Raw genomic sequence first — 21,997 nt, forward strand, 5'->3', positions numbered from 1 at the left:
TCAGATGCCGTCCAGGTGTTCATTTGCACATTTGACAGACTGATGGCACACAGTGAGAAACACTTACAGGTCTACTGACCTGAAGAATGAACTCCGGAATGTTTTATTCACCAACATTCTTAAAGATTCAAGGCTCTTATCATGTGAGGGCACATTAAAACTTTTTCAAAAAAAAAAAAATTCAGACTCTTTTATTGTAAGTTTCTTACTGTACCCAAATCTCAGCTGTGTTTTTAACTCTTATGTTCTTGTCATTTTGACCCGAAGATGATTTTCTTTTTCCTGAAATTCTAGTTAATGTTATTGCAGTGGACTAAAACCTACTGATTTTACTCACACAGGGTATTACAACTACCTCCAAAAATACCTCCTGTAAATCTGTTTATGCTATATTATTAACAAATCTTGGATTAGTCTTATTAGCTTGTTTTCTTTCATTTAGCAGAAGTGTTGTATTTATTTTTGTATTTGATTGATGGTATGCACCGGTTTTTGAGTGAATATTGCCAAAATTATCCACGAGTGATGCTTTATTTTTTTTTTTTGTGGGGTTGTTGTGGCCTAATGGTTAAAGAGTCAGACTTATAACCTATAGGTTGCGGGTTTGAGTCTCAATACCAGCAAGGTTTATAGGGGAGGAGTGGATGACCAGTTCATTTCCACCCTCAATACCATGACTGAGGTGAGACCCTTGCTCCCTGGGTGCTACAACAAAAATGGCTGGGTGTGTTATAATTGACTACATCACATCCTTCCCCTTTTTCCTTTCCTTTTTCACTCAAAAACTGAAGTGCATATGCTCAGATCAGTGAAGCCTACAATAAGTCAAAACTTGCACTAATTCAAGAAAAACAAGTTCATAAGATTAAATCCAAGATTTGCTAAAAATATAGCATAATGAGAAATTGACAAGCAATTTCTAAAAGACTGGCCATTTTGCCTGGGAATGCTTTAAGAGCCTATAAAGCAACATCAAGAATCTGTTCTTGACAACAGGCTGCTGCAGTGCAAAGAAAAATACAAAAAAAGTTCTCCGATACGCGAGATTAGGGCGCACAATGACAACATGTATATGATAAAAATCCTTCCTTTCCTTTGTGTTTACAGTGTCAGAGTGCACCGATAGGTGGCAGTGAGTATCTCAGGTAGAAATTCCCACTATATCCCAGCAGCCGCTCAGCTGTCACACACGCGCGCTCGCACGGAGAGAGCGCAGGAGTCTCGGGCAGAGTTTCACCAAACAGAAAGTGATAGAGTCGGTGAACGGACACTTCACACCGCCGGAGCCGGAACCACAGCACTCGGACGCGTTCCAGAGACTCTCGGACGGGTACTGGTACGGATATATCTCGTATCGGAGTTGTGAGCAATGCGCTGGCAGCATGGCCAGATGGTTCAAGGAGCACCTGGGTTTCAAAACCACCAAAGCCCCGCCACCGGCACCTCCGAAACCGGACTACCGACACTTCCACACCACCGTCTCCAGCCCTCCGGCGTTCCACCTCCAGCAGCAGTCAGGCACCGGATTAATGTCCGCGCAGCCAGACATCCTCACCGCCTACAAACTCCAGAAGGAGCTGGACTTCGAGGATCCGTACACGCCAGGCGGAAACATGCCCTTCTCCACCGGACTGAGTTCCGCGGGCTCGCCGGACGTCAAGTACGTGTCTCCAAAGCATCGGCTCATAAAGGTAGAGACAGTCGAGCGCAGCAGCTCGAGCTCGGGCAGCAGTAGCGGGGTGGCCGCGGTCAAATCCCCCAGCTCTCCACCCGCCGAGCCCGAGAACGGCAAGCAGGAGAAGGTAAGACCGATGCGCGCTCACGCTCACCTCCACAGGTACATATTCAGCGCTGAACGGGACACTTATATATCGAGCATCACTCAGTATACTTATATTTGAGTTACATGCTATTTATACAAAAATCTTAAAATATATTTCAATTTTTACCAACTTTTTATTTATTTTGAATACATTTTACAGGCATTTTTTTTGTTTACGGTGTTTTGTTTAGAAAAAAAAAACACTTTGTTTTATATAGAAATGGCATATACAGTTTATTAGTTATTTAGTGTTAGGATGAAAACAAAAAATATATAAACTATAATAATATAAATATAAACACTGTGGTGTTTTTTTATCATTAAATTTATATATGTAAACAATTACTGGTAGTGTCATCACAGTGTGAAAATATTTGGAAATAACAGGGTTTACACATTCTGACATACTTTGTGAGGGTAAAGGCCACGCTTTAGCAGAAAAGGTCTGCGTCAAAACCGGTAAAACGAGTTTTATGTGCTCCACAACGGTTATGAGCAGGGAGGACGCTGTTATCAACATCCAGAAACACAATCCTTGGGTCTGCATTTGGGTTTGACTGCTGTTAACATCCATAAACGTCTCTCAGCTGCTTGAGTTTAGATAGTTGGTGGATTTGTGGAGTCATTATACTGCCCATATATGTTATATTGGTTTCCATATATTTTGGGGTGGAAATGTAGACTGGTCACTAGACGTTTGCTATCCAAACGATTTTTGCTCTAGAAGATGGCTGTGTTTTTGATCTCTTTTATGAGGATCAAACCATTCAGCCTGAAAATATGCTGAAAGGCTTCAGAGGTCAACAGTAATGATGACCTATGACCTCCAGTGTAAGTCAGTCATTTGCCCTAGAGTCTTATTCACAATTTTTTTTAGCATCTTGTAGTGTTTAGTGATTCTTTTTGTGGCATGACCAGCGAAAATGTTGGCAGGTTGAGTGAAAATCAAGCATGCACACTGCTTGGTTGCTGCAGACATTCATGCATGTTGAGTTTATTTGCATATCGTTTATTTGAGTGTTTATGTGGCTGTCAGCCAGAGCGATCACAAACGTGTAGCTTGTTCAAAAACGTTTCCTCTGCGCTTCATACCTGACACACCTTTTCCTGCGAGGTGTGGCCCGTGCGCTCGCTGTACATGCTCTGGTTGATGATGCGATGCAAGTGAAGACCGCATGCTTCAAACAGTGATGTAATAAAGTGCACACATGCCCGCAGGTGTCCTAACTATCTGTTTATCTTCAGTTAGTGCTGCATACTACAGGTTACTGAATGACAGGCTGTTGTCACTGTCATTCTCTTTCTTGCTGAGCTGATCTACATTTCAGGCGCTTACAAGCAACATGCTCATGGACTGCCTGTCAAAGCCAGACAACAAGCAACTGACTCATCAATCCTGGTAAATACCGCAGCTTCTGCACTGTCTAATTAAAAGCACTTGAGTTCAGCTGTAGTTTGATTACTGCAGTGTCATTTGTGCTGGTCAGCTCTCTTATCAAATGTTGTTTGACCTGTTTACTGAATTACAAGTTTGTTGAAGGAAGAGATACTGCATAAGATAATATGGAAAAACGCTGGTGTGTGTGTGTGTGTGTGTGTGTGTGAGTCAAGGTTTGGCTGGTTGAAATGGCTCCATCAGACCTGCTGGTAAATGTCGTACCTAATCATGCTTCCAGGGTCGAAAAATAGCTGTATGTTCAGATATGCTTTTACCCAAGCAATATACAGTATATGCTATTTAATGATTCTTTAAGATGTCTCTTCTGGTCACCAAGGCTACATTTATTTGATCACAAATACAGTAAAAACACTTAAATATTAAACCATTTAAAATAGCTGTTCTCTATTTTAATATATTGTAAAATGCAATTTATTCCTGTGATGGAAAGCTATATTTTCAGCATCATTACTCCAGTCATTAGTGTCACATGATCGTTTAGAAATCATTCTAATATGCTGATTTGCTGCTCAAGAAACTGCATTTCAATGTATGATCCTAAAAATGAAAGAGATCATTCCCCCAAAAATTTGATGTTAAAAGAAAAGCTCACTTCTATAACAGAAATGTACAGATAATTTACTCACTCCCTTGTTATCTAATATGTTCATGGCTTTTTTTGTTTTCGGTCATAAAGAAATTGTTTTTAAGGAAAACATATTAGGATTTCTTTCCATATAGTGGACTTCAAAGGTGCCCGCGAATATGAACTTCCAAAATGCAGTTTCAGTACAGCTTCAAAGGGCTCTAAATGATCCCAGCCGAGGAAGAAGCAGCTTATCTAGTGAAATGAAACGATTGGTCATTTTCTAAAAAAAATTATAATTCATATACCTTTTAACCTTAAATGCTTATGTCTAGCTCTTCATGAACTCTGTGTATTCTGGTTCAAGACAGTTAGGGTAGGTTGAAAAACTCCAAATTTACTTTTTTTTGTAAAGAGCGTTTGATCTTTGCACGTACACTTTGTAAACACTGGGTTGGTCAGCGATGTAGGACGACTTTGAAGTTGGAGGAGAAAATGAGATGGGAGTGTTTCGACCTACCCTAACGGTCTTGAACCAGAATACATGGAGTTCATGCAGAGCTAGACAAGACGAGCATTTGAGGTTAAAAAAGAAAATAACCGATTGTTCCGCTAGATAAGACTCTTCTTCCTCTGCTGGGATCGCTATTTGAAGCTGCATTTAAACTGCATTTTGGAGGTTCAGTTAAAAATCTTTACTGTTCTGCTGAAGAACAAAAGTCACCTACATCTTGTATGTCCTGAGGACAAGTAAATTAACAGCAATTTGTCATTTTTAGGGGAACTACCCATTTTTAGGTGAACTATTCCTTTAACTAGAGTTTATCAAACCATGCTGTTAGAAACACGTTTAACTGTAAACTGTAGGTTTGTCATATTTTGTGAATGCAGGCATCACAGATTCGTTATCCATGTGGGAACCGCTTACATGTGATATCATTATGCTCCGTCCACCGCAGTGATTCTGCTTGCTCATACAGAATGCCGTTTATCGACCGGTGAGGCTGAAACACGAGTATCCTGCTAGTGCTTTGAAAAGGCCAACTAATGTCTTAATTACTTGACAAGTGGATGATAATTATGTAAATGCTTTCCTAATGCTCGGAATGTCAATATCTGTGTCAAGCGTTTTGCTCTATCTTGATTTTAAAACAACAGCAGCATTCAGTCATTGGCTTCAGTTTGTTTGGTGTTCCAGGCTGTTTGTTTTTGGCATTGAAACACTAAGAAACTCTTCACATTCATCTTTGTACAAATGGCAGTGTGTTTCATTTAGAGCTGATGCTTCTTACTTTTGAATTTTGGTGATTATTAAAGGAGAACTCCGCTTCCAGAACAACAATTTACAAATAATTTACTCACCCCCTTGTTATCCAAGATGTTCATGTCTTTCTGTCTTCAGTCGTAAAGAAATTATGGTTTTTGAGGAAAGCAGCCTGTCTAGAGAAACAATCAAAAAAAAATTTGTATACTTTTTAAGCACAAAAGCATGCGCAACATCCTATTAGGTTCTGTACTGGAATTAGTTCACCTGTTTTGAGTCTTCGGGTTTTTCGATTTGTTCGTTCATCTTATGGGGCTGTCACATGATGAACGAACGACTCAAGCCCAAAAACTTGTCAGATAAGAGGTGAGGTGAGCTAATCATAGACTAAAGACCCAGGTAAACAATGAATTAATCTTTTTTTCTGTTTCTTATAGCATTATAGTTTTGTCTTGTTTGTAGCGTGATCAACGTTTGTGTAAGCAGTAGATGTGTTAGAGAAGTAACACGTAACATTTTAGTTATATTTTGCTAAAATGAACAAAATGACTCGCAAAAAGATTCATTCATTTTGCTGAATGAGACTCAAAGGTCCGAGTCGGTAAAATGATATTTCTTGGTCTTTGCGCATTCGCTTTGTAAACACTGCGTCTGTAGTTCCGCGTGACCTTTCGACGTGATTTAATAGTACGTAGCGTCGTGAACGCGCATTCCAGAGCCTGTGCTACATGAGCTTTTGTGCTTAAAATGTATAAACAATTTTATTTTCCGAAAAAAAAAAATTTAAACTACATTTTGGAGGTTCAAAATCGGGGCACCAATGAAGTCAATTATATGGAGAAAAATCCTGAAATGCTTTCCTCACAAACCATAATTTCTTCATGACTGAAGACAGAAAGACATGAACATCTTGGATGACAAGGTGGTGAGTAAATTATTTGTGAATTGTTGTTCTGGAAGTGGACTTCTCCTTTAAAAGTAATGTTGTTATTATTATTTGTAATGTTGATTATTTGTTGAAATGGCACATGTAAATAGTTATGGGAATAGGGTGGTTCTTCCACAAAGTCATATGTATTATTGGCTTATAGCATTAACCTTGCTGCTCTAACCTAGAATTCAGTAGCTTTGGAGTGGCTCATCCAATCAGATTTAAAAGCTGGAACTATCCATTTTATAATTAACATTATACTACAGGGCCGTTGAATGCTTGAGTCTATTTAGCTGATGAACGTTCTGAAGGTATGCATTATTTTCAGGGAAACGAACGGCAACTCTTGACTGTATTACATGTCACTTTGTCTCACGATTTCAGTTATTTCAAAGGTTCATACATCCTAAAACAGCAAAATACAGCCAAAAACCCGACAATGACACTGGCCAAATTAATAAATACAGTAAACAATAGGATAAAAACAACAGATTATTTCCATGTTTTTGCCACAAAATGACATTTTTTTTTTTTTTACGAAAGCACGTACTCTATTTCTCACACTTTCTCTCCCTTACAGACGCACACACACAGTTTGCACACACATTAGCATATGTGCCAGTGTTGTTAGCGCTGTTCTGACGATTAACAACTTAAAAACTACATGACATTTCTAGCATTAGTCTGCTATCAACGACTCAAGAGTCGTTACTAAGTCTAAAATTACGTTGTGGAATTAGCAATGGAGGGGTTGGATGAGATGCGTAAGAAATTAATCCTTTTCACAATAGCATTTTAAGAACAAAAACCGGACAATAGCTTTGAAATATATCATCTGATCGATGTCTTGAGTTGTGGTAACCGTAGTATAAATAATTGACTTCGGTCTGTTGAATTCTTCGAAAATAATGCACACCTGAGGTGTAAAGCCCACTTCGCTTCACGTCGTGCATTATTTTCTAAGAATTCAATGGCCTGTTGTCAATTATTCCTTACTTATGGAAGTCAGTGGGGTCCATCGACTAATTGATTATGGATATTCTTCAACATAATATAAATTAGGGCTGTCAGATTAACGTGTTAATGAATTATGAAAAAAAAAAAATAATGCAATTAAAATATTTTAACACAGTTAACATGACCCCAGGCCTGTACGTCGTCTTATATTTCATAGGCTATAGTAGACTGCTGACATATATGATGCAGGGCAACAGCTCCACAAATGCAGTTATGCCCCAAAATGCAAGATATACAGGGGCTTTTTTTGTTTGTCTCATATATTTTTATATATCACATATCACACGGGCACAAAGAGCAATATGACACGAGTGCTGATTTTGTCCCGATCTATCACAAGCTTAAATGTGATTTCATACAACAGTTTAGTAAATAAGAAGTTGATATTGTGTTATATTTTAAACACATGTTTTTGCTCAATTTTACAAAGAACATATTACCTTTGAAGCCAAAGCAGAATTGTTGCACGCCTTCGACCAACACAAAAGTGTTTAGATTCTGAATGAATCTGCATTTTGAGCGAATCGTGTGAACCATTGATTCAAAGGTCTATTCATAAAGAGAGCCATTTACTTAATTCCTGAATAATTCAGCCATTTGAACGAATCGAATGAATGACTCAAAGACATTTACCGCCACCTGCTGGCAGATTTAGTTTCTTAAAGGGGTCACTGGATGCCCATTTTCCGCAAGTTGATATGATTCATTAGGGTCTTAATGAAAAGTCTATAACATGCTTTGGTTAAAATTTCTCAATGGTAGTGTAAAAAACACCTTTTTTTACCTTGCCAAAATCAGCAAAAATCAACCTGTTCTGGTCGATGTTGCTTTAAATTAGGGCTGCACGACAAATCGCATGCGATATCCATGCGCATCCAATCTCCATCACGTGCGTGCTTTCAGATAGAGCAGTGTCAATACACAGAGCTGTAGTTCACAGACAGGCTACGCAAAACCACACAGATGATATCATCGATATTATGCATCAGTGGGAGCGGCCTCTGTCTGTGTGTCATCACACAGACAAGATGCTGAGACTGGCTTGATTTAAAAAACCACTGGGTGTATTTTTATCATTATAGGGTGGTTGTGTACACACTGCCAACACACATTTAAGTTCAAACATATGACCCCTTTAAAAAAATGCAAACAAAAACATTAAAGGGATAATTCACCCAAAAAATTTAAATTCTGTCATCATTTATTCACCCTCATGTTGTTTCAAACCTTTCTTTTGTGGAACATGAAAAAAGGTATTTTGAAGACTGTTGGTAACAAAGTTGTTTTGGTTACCAGTGACTTTCATTGTATGAACAAAAAGCACTGAGATGTTTCTCAAATTATCTTTTGTGTTCCATAGTTTACATTAGGCTGTTGCAGCCTAAATGTTAATGGGCAATCAATTTTGTGTTGAATCAAATACAATATTTCTTTTTACAATTTGTAATGTCTACCCTACTTTCTCAGTTAACACAAATATAGCTTTAAATAATCTTTTGTACTTGTAGTATTTTCAGTCAAATTAATTTTGCGATTAATTAAATGGCTCAGATATTTGTTTTCGATTTTCTTTTTTTCTGCTGAAATTAGTATAGAGTAACCTTGAACTTTTCTAACTTGTGAAATTTTGGTATTGTGACAACACAGATTTATTATCCTTAAAACATAAACAATTAAATCTATTTTGCTATTGGAATATGGTAAGCAGGCCGGCTGATACCATTGGCTTATGATTTCTTCATTCTTATTGTGTTTTTGTTGTTGTGATTAGACCTTCTCGGCTGAGAGCGTTTGTAAGATGATCAATTATCATTTCAAAGTAGTGCTAATTAACAGCAACCTCCCAGCACACACACAACCGCACAGACAACTATGTTAAATGACTCCGGTTAAATAGCTGAAGGATTCCTGAAAGTGAATTACTGAAAGATAAACAGAAGATAATGGAAGCACAGCCTGCAGTGACCTTGCAGAACAGTAGGGTTTTTGTTATTTTTCTCTAAACTAGCTTTAGCTTTTATATTTTCACCAGTAAATACTTTATTAAAGCTAGGCTTGTTCTTGCCAGAAAATTTACTAGATTTTTCCATTTTTTTAAGAGCATTTGAATGGTTTTTAGAGGCTTTTTGGTTGTTACTGGGGTATTGATAACAAGCCGATCAAATGAAATATTGACCTGATGCAGGGCTACAGGCGCCATACAGACTGGTTTCAATCTGTCTGGTCAGATCTTAATTCTTGTGTGTGTGAGATCTGATACACAAACCGGTTTATTGCATTTTGTACGTGGATAAAAACCTCCATTTCCATCTTATCAGTGCTGATGGTTGAAATAGCTTTTGACGTGATCTGTGTTTAGCTGCCACAAAACTGTATCGTACAGGGACAGTTCACCCAGAAATGAGTTTGTTTCTTGTTGAACACAAAATGATATATTTTGAAGAATGTTGGTAACCAAACAGTTGCCAGTATTTTTTTTTTTTTCTATGCAAGTTATTTTTGGGAGAAGTGTCCCAAATTTTTTTGAACCAACATAATTTGTATTGTTAGTAAATTAGTTAATTATTTGAGCATTCATGTCATACATCTCATACTCTTATGTTAGGACACTTGATTCAAATAGTTTTTTGTCATCTTAGAATTTTTTTTTTTTGTTAATGCCAAAATGCTTGAAATTGGTTTTGTAGCCAAGTATAAATTCTTTCCATTTCATAATTTTATAATAGTAGAATAAACAGAATCTGATAGTCATAAAAACCTTTAGTTTAGAGAAATTTTAGGCTAATAGTGAATGAGTTGTGTGCTTGAAATGGAAAAAATCCTATTCCACCTAATTGAGAAGTCATTTGTTCACATAATGAGCATTGGCTTACATCACTCCATAAGTATAGCTGAAAATCAATAGTTTTCTCTTCATTGGTTTGAATGCTTTGAGTATGGTTAACTTGGATGTGTAACTATGGTAACGGTGTGTGGGTATGTATGTTGTTTTGCGTGTGTGCAAATATGTAAGCTATTTCTTTAATTGAATGGTTGAAGGCGCTTGACCTCTGTTGAAAGACAGGAGTGTTGCAAGCATGCGTGTCTCTATTGAGTCCTGCTGTCACTCCCACATGCTTCCATTAAACATGACGAAATATGTCTGCAGCGATGACTGCTGATGGTTTTAAGGTGCCTCTTTAGTTCACTCTGCTTTTAATTGTTGTCCAACTCAGCGAAGTGTAGATTGTTTTGTGATCCTTCAATGTAATTCTGGTTTTACAAAGACGTTTTTGAAGGATCAGTGTCAGGTTAAATCTATATTTGACAAGACAACAAACCTTGTATTCTAGAAACGTGCATCTTGCTCATGCCATGTTCATGTGTTTGACACAAGATCATCTGAGGTCACAATCATGCATGTCATGTTCAAGTACTTTGTAGCAGGGTTTTTTTTTCTTCTAAAACTTACCAATTAAAAAGCATTTTCATTACTTGAAATAAATGTGAAATAAAATAAAATGTCAGTCTATTAAAAATTTTAATCTAATTAATTACATGATGTTTCGATTAATTAATCTTATTAATCACAAAATTAATTTGACTGTGAAAATACCCACAGATGCTTATTTAAAGCTATATTTGTGTTAACTGAGAAGGTATCAAGTAGACATTACAAACTGTAGGTTTTGAAAGAAATGTATATTTTTTTTGATTTAACACAAAATTGATTACACATTAACATTTAGGCTGCAATGACCTAATGTAAACTACAGAACATAAAAGAAGATCATTTGAGAAACATATGAATATTTTTTTGTTCATACAATGAAAATCATTGGTAACTAAAACAACTTTGTTACCAACCATCTTCAAAATACCTTCTTTCATGTTCCAAAAAAGAAAGATTTGAAACAACATTGAAATGACTAAATGATGACAGAACTTAATTTTTTTGGGCGAACTATCCCTTAATGTTTTTATTTTTATTGTTATTATTTTTTTTTAATGAAATAATACTAAATAAGAAACTAAATCTACCAGCAACAATTCTGCTGTGGCTTAAAGGTAATATGTTCCTTGTAAAACTGAGCAAAAACACACATTGGTTTTTATTACACATTATTTGAAGGGGTCATCAGATGATTCTTTAGAGTCTTAATGAAAAGTTTATAATATACTTTGGTTAAAAATTCTCAGTGTTAGTGTGAAACAACACCCTTTTTACCTTGTCAAAATGAGCTCTGCAAAAATCATCCTGTTCTGGTCGAGGTTACTTTAAATGTTAATGAGCTCTGCTCGCCCCGCCCCCCTCTTCTTTCTGTGGAGTGACGAGCCTGTTTACTTTAGCCGTGTTTAGCCGCTAAACTTGCTAACTAGCAAGTTATTAGGAAAGGCGAATATGATTAGCAAATGATTAGCACGAACATAGACGGATATATGTAGATCAGGCGGCGCATTCCATTCACAAACAAATGTAATCTACTGCATCTTCAGTGGCTCAGATGTCGGGAGTAAAAGACGACCACTACGTTCTTTATTACATCCAGCAACACAACACCTCAATCGCTAAATTGGAGATATTCTTGTCTAATTTACATCCCTGCTCCGGCATCGAAACAATGGAGGTTGGACTATTACAGCTGATGTAAGGTGGTCTGAGGTGAGACGCTTATGTCAATCAACTATTGTGGGAGCGGCCTCTGTCGGTGTGAGGCCACATCGACAGGCATCTGAGAATGGCTTGATTTGAAAAAGGGGATATTGTTTTTACAGATTAATTAAAAACCACTGCATGGATTTTTATCATTATAGGATAGATGTGTACATACACTGCCAACACACATTAATGTTCAAACAACATGTAAAAGTGAACTTTGCATTTGATGACCCCTTTAAAATATAACACAGTATCAACTTCTTATTTCCTAAATTGTTGTATGAAATCACATTTAAGCTGATAGATCAGGACTAAATCATCACTCGGGGCCAACTACACTAAAATATTTTAATTGCGTTATTTTTCATAACTAATTAAATTAACGCGTTAAACTGAAAGCCCTAATAATATAATGTAATGTAATATAATGTCATATAATATAATATAATATAATATAATACTGTATATGACATACAATAAAACATTTTTTTTTCAGCTAGTTGCCAACAATTCTCAGTTGATGTACTAGAATGACTAAAAATAAAATGAAATAAAAATGTGAAACTATGTAGACAAAAAAAAAAACAAAATGGCAAAATCAACTACTAAAATGTCAAAAAGTTAACTAAAATTAAACTGAAAATGTAAAAATAAAAATGAGTACGAAAAATATTAAACTAAACTATGAAAGTATTATACTACAATACTGCTTTGTATTCAGTAAAAACAGGAAACTATCTAGCCAGCTTACTGACAATAATGCAGCTCTTGTCCATTACGTGCACTTTACTTCTTGTAAGCAGTCATCAGTGTTTGTGGTGGGTGAAAAACATATTTTGAAATGTGTTGTGGTGATTGACTGTGTTAAATACAGCTATGTAATCCTTAATTGAGGTCATCCTGAGTCAGGACCACAATAATGATTCACTCCAGCTTCCAGGATGCAGGCCAGACCACGTGTTGCTCCATTTGCGTCGAGTCAGTCTGGACCAGTGTGAGACCAGCAGGTCAGATAGGGACTCGTGCTGGTCTGAGATCAGTCTGGACTCATAATGCAGAAGGACTGGGTTTGTTTGAGGGCTGCTGGCCTTAGTTCAGCATGAGTGGACATACATCGGTAGGCCAGAAATGTTTGTTTTAAATCCACCGGTCAAACAGAAACAAATAAAATCCTGAGGTGCTCTACCATGGACAGCACAAAAAAGAAATAAGAGGTATTTTTAGTCATCCTGCACTTGGATTGCCTGAGACTGCATGAGTGTTTTTAGTCTGTGTAATTAGCCTCTTCTTTTCTTCTTGGCCTGCGATGGTCGACTTTCCTCCTCTCATTCTTAATGTCTTTCCGCTGGGAATATTACGATCAAGTTGAGATGTTTGCAGGGTCTTGTGGGAGAAATAAAATGCTCTCTGATCTCGGCCTTTAGCCTGTGGAAATGGCATAATGTTACGTTTGTGTGAAATGCTCTTATTTTAAATAACACTAAACAAACAGAAGCTTGGTTAGCTGCCCTTTAATAAGTTATAATGAACATTTCAAAGAAGACTGCAATGTCATAAGCCTATATTTTTGTAATTTTCACCTGGCAGTTTAGTCCTGTGTTATTTTAGTTTTTTTTTTTTTTTTAAGTTTTTATTTTGAATTAATTATTCAAATATTAATTTTGTTCAATTTCTAAAACTTTTTGTAATTTTTATTAGTTTGTTTAAATATAATTAAAACAAAAACACAACACAATCAGTAAAACTTTAAAACTCAATTAAACATTCAATAAAGTCTTTTCATTTTTAGTTTTAGTTTATTGAACTTAAACTACATGAAAATGAGTATGTATATTGGTTTGTATTTTATTTTAGCTTTAGTTAACGATAATATCCCTGGTTTAGCCAGAATCAGAGCAGTGACTCCAGCTCTGAAGTCTGAGTGCTTTTGCTCCAGGATTGAGGAAGTGCTCTCTTCCTGATAGGAAGTGTTTACGGCTCCCTGACAATCCCTTCTGACTGGGCAAGTCGGATCTTGCCCCTTGAAATAGACAGGGAGTGGTTAACGCACCTCTCCAGCATCTCAGCGCATACAGCTAAAGCTTAATTTGACTCTAATCAATGCTCTGTTAATTATGTTTTTCCCATACTCCTCCTCAGTGCAGTGCTGTATGTATCTGAATGCGAGTTGTGTACAGGTTGCGTGTGGTGTGTTTTGTGGAAAGCCCCGTTTTGGAGCTGCTCTGCTGGATGTGGGTCTCCACCCGTCGTGTCTCATTCATGTGACGGACTCATACAGGCCGCCCTGCTCTGGTGTTTCTCCAGGGTGACTGAGGGCGCGTTGTTTCCGCCTGTAATCAAGAGATCCGCGCACTGACCTCACTCACTCCACGCCTGCTTTCCTGTGTCAAATACAACAACTATTGAGCAGTGCAGCTTAACAGAAGAAAAATAGGCTGAATTTCACAAAGAAATATACGTTCTATTTCACCCCAAAATTTAAAAGATAATAAATATAATACAATTATATTTTGCATGAAGAAAATGTAAATGTTTTTAAGGACTTTTTTTTACAACTTTATTTTTGTTGAATGCAATATATATATATATATATATATATATATATATATATATTGCATACACACACACACACATGGGGCGACATGTGACTCTTGAGTCGGGGGGGGCAAGAAAAAAATGAATTAAAAAAAAAAAAGAAAAAAACTTTTTCGGATAAGCATCAAAACAATGCACTACCGTATTGCAACCCACCAAAGCAGTCAATACAGCAAAGTCATGAATAACTTAAAGAGGTTGTCAATGTTTACTAAATTGTGTACAAGCTTTTAACTATAGCTGCTGGTTTGAATCTGCCGATGCTTCCTGTTTTAAGTGTCAGTTGATGGCTTTCATTTTTAACCAGAAATGCGCACGCTACTTTTCTGATTTTTCGTGTCCTTTTCCTGTGTCACTTCAAATGTATTGGTTTTGAGCCTTTGTTACTAAAGGTGAGACATGTGAGGAAAAAATAAACTATCAGTTGTGGGACTATTCTGTCATAAATCGCATTCCATTCGGTCCCGAACTTTACTGTCCGTTACTGGCAATGAAATTAGGCTATTGGTTGATATGTCCCGATTTCAATAAAGTTTACACACGCTTTTGGTCGGTTAACTAGATCTTTCTCAGGACGCGCACTGAATTCTGGCAAACTAAAACTTTTTGGCCATTGCCTTCAAGAAATCAGCAGATATGTCTATGATTGGCTACATTGCTCAACGCTGCAAAAACACATTGGAAGGCTATTACGAAATATAACAATGAAAAGTATTGAAAACAACACACGGTTTTTAAAGGGGATGCTAAGCATCATCAGATGCTAAGTTCACTTTCTCATGTTGTTTGAACATTAATATGTGTCGGCAGTGTATGTACAAATCTACCCTATAATGATAAAAATCTATGCAGTGGTTTCTAATTAATCTGTAAAAATAATATCCCCTTTTTCAAATCAAGCCATTCTCAGATGCCTGTCGGTGTGCCGTCACACCGACAGAGGCCGCTCCCATGATAGTTGATTGACATGAGCTCTTACCTCAGACCAGCTGTCACAGTCCAGTAACTTTCCTTGTTTCGATGCCAAAGCAGGGATTAAGTTAGACAAGAATATCTCAGATTGAACGATTGAGGTGTTGTGTTGCTGGATGTAATAATGAACATAGTGGTTGTCATTTACTCCCGACATCTGAGCCGCTGAAGATGCAGTGGATTACATTTGTTTGTGAATGGAATGCACCTCCCGATCTACATATATCCGTCTATCCGTCACGCGAATCATTCATGATCCAGCTTCACTTACAGCAGAAGTGTGTATAAGTGTTTTTTTTATGAATCTTTGCGATCGCCTTTCCTTATAACGTGGTAGTTAGGAAGTTTAGCGGCTAAATGCGGCTAAAGTAAACAAGTGCGTTATTCCACAGAGAGAAGAGAGGGGCAGGGTGAGCAGAGCTCATTTGCGTTTAAAGGAACAACCCCTTAGAATGAGATTGTTTTTGCAGAGCTGATTTTGGCAAGGTAAAAAGGGTGTTGTTTTACAAAACCATTGAGAATTTTTAATCAAAGTATATTAGAGACTTTTCATTAAGACCCTAAAGAATCTATCTATCTACCTAAAGTATTATATAAATGTATATAAAATATAAATATTATAACAATAGGGCCATTAGTGTAACACATACTGCCTTTTTATTTATTTATTTTATTTTAAAATTGTTTAATTTATTATGAAAATATTGTTCAAATTCAAAATTGTACACTATGAAATTCCATGGTCCCGAGGCTTAATTTTTTTTTTCTTTAATTTTTGGGCCTAAATATGAGCAGGAAATATGACATTGTTCATGAGGTTAATTTATAAATGTATTTCGTGGTTATATATGCCAGTATGTGTGTGTGAGTGTGTGTGCATGTGTGTGAGTGTGTATATCTATCTCAGAATTAGTTTTTTGTTGTATCAAATTTTGTTTATAGTACTAAAAACATTTCTTGAATTTTCACGAGTGCACATAGATCCTCACATATTCTTTTGCAGCTGAAGCTAAAATAAGTGTGTAGTGCACAGTATATTATGAAATATGTGCATGCATTATAAAAATGGCATCACAGCTCCATTTCTTCTCCCTGCATCTGCTTCCATTTTCCCTCTAAAATTCAAACTCAAATCTGTTGGAAACAGAAAAAGAAGTGAGAGGAAATTGGATTTTGTCAAGCGTGTCCTCTAGGGTTTAATCTTGAATATCTGCGCTGTATTAAAAGTGGCATAATCTTCTCAAGTCGTGTCCAGTCGGGTCTCTGGCCAAGAGAATGATGCTTCAGCGAGTCACAGCGAGTGACAGTTATCATGACAAAAGCAGCAGAACTGAGTATGGATGGAGTGTCTTAACAAAATGAGAAGAACAAGAAAGTAATCTGTTCCGTTCTCATGTACAGTTTTAACTCCGTGATGCTTTATATTGATGATTGAAGGCATGGTCTGTGTTGTGAGCAGATGTGAGGTTGAGGATAACGGCTGGTTCTGGTTCTTCTGTGCTTATGAACAGCAGCGATCTGCTCCAGTCTGTGATGAATGACTCCTGACACATGATCAATGGCTCCGTTAACAGCTTCTCCAAGTGACAGAAAAATCACTTTGCTTGTAAGCTGTGTGAAATCCCACGCACTTTTATGAAATTTGTTGAAGGCTTCATTCTGATTGCTAAAAAATGAGATTAAATTCTGGAAAAAATGCATGAGGAGAGTTACAGTGAAGAGAACACTGTATTGTGAACACCGTGATTTCCACAAAAATATTTGGCAGCACAGCTGTTTTCAACATTGATAACAGTCAGAAATGTTCCCTGAGCAGCAGATCAACATATTAGAATGATTGCTGAAGGATCATGTGACACTGGAGTAAAGAAGCTGAAAATTCAGTTTTAATCACAGCAATAAATTACATATTACAATATATTCACATAGAAAATACAATTTTAAAATGTAATAATATTTTGCTTTTTTGATTTAAATAAATATACAGCCCTCGTGATCAGAAAAGACTTTGTTGTGATCTTGGTTGTGATAGATTGATCATAGGCAGTCTGCAGAATCAGCTTTTTTACCGGTATTGTTCATTTGGCCATTCCTGTTTTGTTCCTTTGGCTCTTTGTTGCTGCTTTCACACAGCTTGGTGTTTGTCTGAATAATGCTCTCATCTCTCTGCTTTCTGTTCTCCTAGCCATCATCTCAACAGCCTGTTCAGAATAAAAGAGCTTTTGCTGGACAACCTTAAGTGTGTGGAAATAATGAATGGATGCACATGCTGCTGAAGGCTGATCAGCGTATCAATATCTAGTTGGCTGTGCAGTTTGCAAGAGATGATGCTTCATGTCTCAGAAGTTTTAAATGATGGGTGTTTTACTGAAATACTTTTTGGCTATCAAATCATTCTTGCTTGTGAATGCTGTACTGGTGTTTACACTTGTTTTGTGTCTTTGTCAGGCTTTCTGTGGCATAGTTTTGTCTGATACACAAACTCAAACACAAGTCACGCTCACAGTGTTTTCAGTGTCTGCGTCTCAATATGTGAGGACATGATCACAAACTTCATCTTCAGAGCTGCTCTGAGTCACTTCAGTAGCTTTACAGCATTTACTTTGAGAAAAAAACTACCCTCAAACAGACACTGAAACGCAGAGATCTTCACCACAAACTGCCAATATAAAGATCTGGTTTAACTTGAAGAAATTAGAATTAGGCCAAAAATTACATTCTAAAATGAACTTCTCAAAAGTGATAATGATAGTAGGGTACAGTGGGGCAAAAGCACAAAGTTGATTCTGTGCTTACTTGATCTAATATTTGATGTTTATTAAAATGTTGTAGATTTACGTAACAAACGAGGGTCGCTAAAATTAATGCATATTTTTTAATACAAAGGTCTTAATGATTTTGTTTAACATAATTAAAGCAACAGTTTATAAATAATGAAATAATATGTAAAAGTATTGTATTTGGGGTAAAAAGCACCCCTGCTGTTGGGGCATAACAGGCACAATAATTAACATGATAATTAATAGAAGGCTGGCTTTTCTATTTGTTGACATGACATGGTTAGATTCAGATGGAAAATATCATATTATGTTTGGTGTCCGTCTTAGAGATAATCACCATGTTTTCACAATCTTTACTTTTTATAATGATTTTGTTTCTGTACTTTAAAATATATTTTATTTTATTTTTTAAAATAAGCAGAAAATAGTACTTTGCTAAAGAGTATTAACTTTATTTAAAATAAATAAATAAAAGATTGATTAAATATTAAAGTTTTATAAATTAATCTCATTAGATACCTTTTTAATGACAAATTTGTATTAAATCATTGAACAGAATTTAGAGAAAAATAAAATGGATTTTTGGGGCCCTAAATGAAAAGCTAGCTACTCTGTGGAGTTCAAATGTGAACAAACAGGCAATGTTTCAAAAACTATCAAACATGTGGAAAGAATTTCCTTCCCTGGCAATGGTCAATGAATATGATAAATATTGATATTGTATGATTGTATGATGGAAAAAAAAAAAAAAAAAAAAAAAAAACTAAAGCTGCATACACAGATGACATTTGCAATAAAACAAAGCCAAATAACAGGTTGTCTGTCAATGCAGTCATAGCAGCCTTATTATTTTTGTGGTTAGAATTGTGTGTGCCTTTTTGGTATGTAATAAATTACATGAAGAACGCATTAATGCTGTTTGTATTGTTGAGCATCTTTGAGGACAAATGTTTGCTCTCTCTATCAAATCGAGGATGTGGTTTGCTGGTCTAGTGTAGTTTCATTCTCCTTTCTCTTTTTACTCCTCCTGTGTTGGAGGTTTTGCTCTAGTGTTGTGGATTGTCCTCTCAGTGGGGTCTACTCATTAGATTTGATCGGCGCTTTACAAAGCGTTTGCGGCAAAAACACAAGAGCAGCAGAAAGGGCCCCTTTGAAACGGGTCTTAATGCAATCGTGCTGTTAAGCCTCTGGTCCTATTAGGTTATCTGCTGCTCAAATCCCCACGGCTCAGATGTAAATCATCAGCGTCAGACTCTCTCCACTCGCCATCTCTGGCGCTTTGACAGCCGGGATAGCGTTATCAGAACAACATCGAGTGGGAATATCTCTGGAGATGCAGATCTGCTGGAAGCGACAAATCCAGACACGAACATCGGTAATCTGAACTGTGTGAGAATTACAGTTTTTGGACTCCAGTAAAATTTATGACCCTCAAAGGATGTTTTTATCATCATTCCTTCTAAGAGAAATTTTAGCGGATGGATTGAGACATAGACCAGCAGTATTACAATAGTGTGCAGTTGGCTTCTGTCTTCCCTGCGTTCTTAATGTTAATTGCTTTTCAAATTCATTCCCTCTAATGAAGATTGTATGATTTGAATATCTTGTAACGTTTCTCTGTAATGGAGTAGAAGTTGTGTGTTTCTGCTTGTGCAGATGCTTGGCCTAAAGGCAGCAGAGTCTTGCAGACGTTGCAGACAATCATGAGTCTCTATGAGATGTCTTGCAGATGCACATTGAGCTGCTTCAGCTTATCTATTGCTGAAGGGCTCAAGGTTTAACTTAGCTCAAGCTGGTTAGTACTGGCAGTTGGTCTCTGCTAGTAGACACTGTAAATATACTTTTTTTTTTTTTTTTTGGTCATTCTAAAGTCATTCTTCATTCAGGTCATTCTTTCTTTCTTTATTTATTGCATTGTCGTTATATTAATATTATGGTAGATGTTTTTTTTTTGTTTGTTTTTTTTTTAGCAGAAACGTAATATAGACATTTATAATAGACATTTATTTACATTTTCACATTTTTATAATTAAATAATTTTTTATTTGAGGTACTTTTAATATTACTTTAGGCGTTTTAGCAAAAACATAATGTAGACATTTATTATATTAATATTATTTTAATGTATTTTTATTTTAGAATTACTTTTTATTTGAGGTAGACATTTTTTATTTTAAAATAATATAATTTAAGTACATTCTATATCATGCATATTCTATTCTATATAAGTACGTTCTTTAGATTTAAAATAATATATTATAGAAAATTATATTTAATAATATATATTTAATGTTTGTAATTCAATTTTATTTTATATCTTTGTAATATAATTTAATTGTTTATCATTTAATATGTTTAGAATTATACTATATTTTCACTCTCTTTTTTTTAGTTTAATTATTGTTATAATTTTTTGACATTAGTGACTAAACAACCTCAACCTCCTGAACTTACACAGGGTTTACTGTGTCTGAGGATTGGTGCGGCTGATCTTAGAGCACTAATTAGGGCTGTTTTTCTCACCATGTTCCTCAAGGGCATGTGTAGCATGGAGCTGTGCTCCACTCTGACTTTCATGACAAGTGTGGCTTTGACACGCCCAGCACATGCAGCCAACAGATGGTCGGGTCCCGCTGGTCGTCCCGCTCCAGGAGGCCCTGCTCCCCTCTACGAGTCACACGGGCCCTGCTTTACTAAGAGCCACTGTGCTTAATTATTCTCCCCTCGTTCAGCGTAAACAGCTTGTTAAGTATGGTTGAGTGGAGGATGGCTGAAAATCACTCTAAACTTTGCATATATGGGAAATGCAGCAACATGCTGTTGTTTCAGTATAATTCATCTTTCCCTTTATTAATCATTTTAGCTCAGTTTCTCAGATGTGTTTTAGAAAACCGAATGGCCAAGGGGACTGTGAATAAAACATGATATCTGAATATGTTAATGTACATTTAAAAATGTGAAAAAATATTTAGCTGTTAAATAAAGCAATAAATTCCATTATGTTAACTTCTCAGCTGTGCATTATGCAAATATGTTACATTTTGAAGAAAACAAATTCACTGTAATTCATCCCTGTAAGTCAAGGATGGTGTTCTTTTGTTGTTCTTTTGTTTTCAGCCATTAAGACAGATCCATTAGTCCATTTTGTGTTAAAATGTCTGACCTGTTTACATTTGCATGCTGAAAATATCTTTGTGCATAGGTGGAGTGTGTGTAAGGCTTGGGGCAAAAAATGCCACTAAATTGGACAGAAATGCCCCTTGCACAGACAAATCTATTGAGTCTGTTGCTAACAAAGTGAAAATTAATAGAAAGTGTCGACTGTAGGGTTGAAACGATTCCTCGAGTAACTCGAGTAATTCAAATACAAAAAATCATTGATTCAAATTATTTGCCTCGAGGCTTCGTTTGGTCCATTTACTGTAACTACACACTGAACACTGTGTTTCCCCACGGACTATTATTACTGACTCACAAACCAATAAACGCTGGACAAATTTAAGACCCTAAATTAATGGTGGTTCGTTATGATGTCCCTAAGTTAGCTATGTTTTGTGAAAGACTAAGTGCTATTTATGTTGATTGTCTCATTCTCTCTCTGTGACACAAAAAGTAAGTGAATATATCAAATGAAGAGTGTCTCAGCATGATTACAAATGTGATACTGATTTTATGCAACAGTTCATCAATATACAAGAACGTATTATTAAGAGACTTACATTTTAGACAGCATATTGCCTGTTTTTGCTCTATCTTGCCAACAAATAACCATTCCAAACACAGCCACAGCACTGTTTTGTGTCTTTGAGCACATGACGGTGTTTCGTTTTTCAATGAATCACCTGTTAAATGATTGTTTAATCGCAATGACTCGCTTACTTAACAGTGACTTGCTGCCACCTATTGGCAAAAAACATGCATTAAATGGGTTTAGTTTTCATGGTTATTAATGT

At 36.3% G+C, this 21,997-nt stretch overlaps 1 protein-coding gene across 3 annotated transcripts in view; it reads left to right on the plus strand.

The window, feature by feature from the left end:
* Positions 1-1,036: 1,036 nt before the first annotated feature.
* The window catches only part of zgc:158464 (uncharacterized protein LOC791139 homolog), a 132,456-nt gene continuing 111,495 nt past the window's right edge, over positions 1,037-21,997 (plus strand). Inside the window, exon 1 of one of the 3 annotated variants that reach the window (XM_051135010.1) lies at positions 1,037-1,802. In XM_051135010.1, the coding sequence (XP_050990967.1) occupies positions 1,383-1,802 (420 nt within the window). In that variant the 5' untranslated portion in view covers positions 1,037-1,382. The remainder of the gene's footprint in view (positions 1,803-21,997) is intronic. The other 2 variants (XM_051135009.1, XM_051135011.1) reach the window with 2 other exon arrangements.

The sequence above is a fragment of the Labeo rohita genome, chromosome 18 (assembly GCF_022985175.1).
Source record: "Labeo rohita strain BAU-BD-2019 chromosome 18, IGBB_LRoh.1.0, whole genome shotgun sequence".
Lineage (NCBI taxonomy): Eukaryota > Metazoa > Chordata > Actinopteri > Cypriniformes > Cyprinidae > Labeo > Labeo rohita.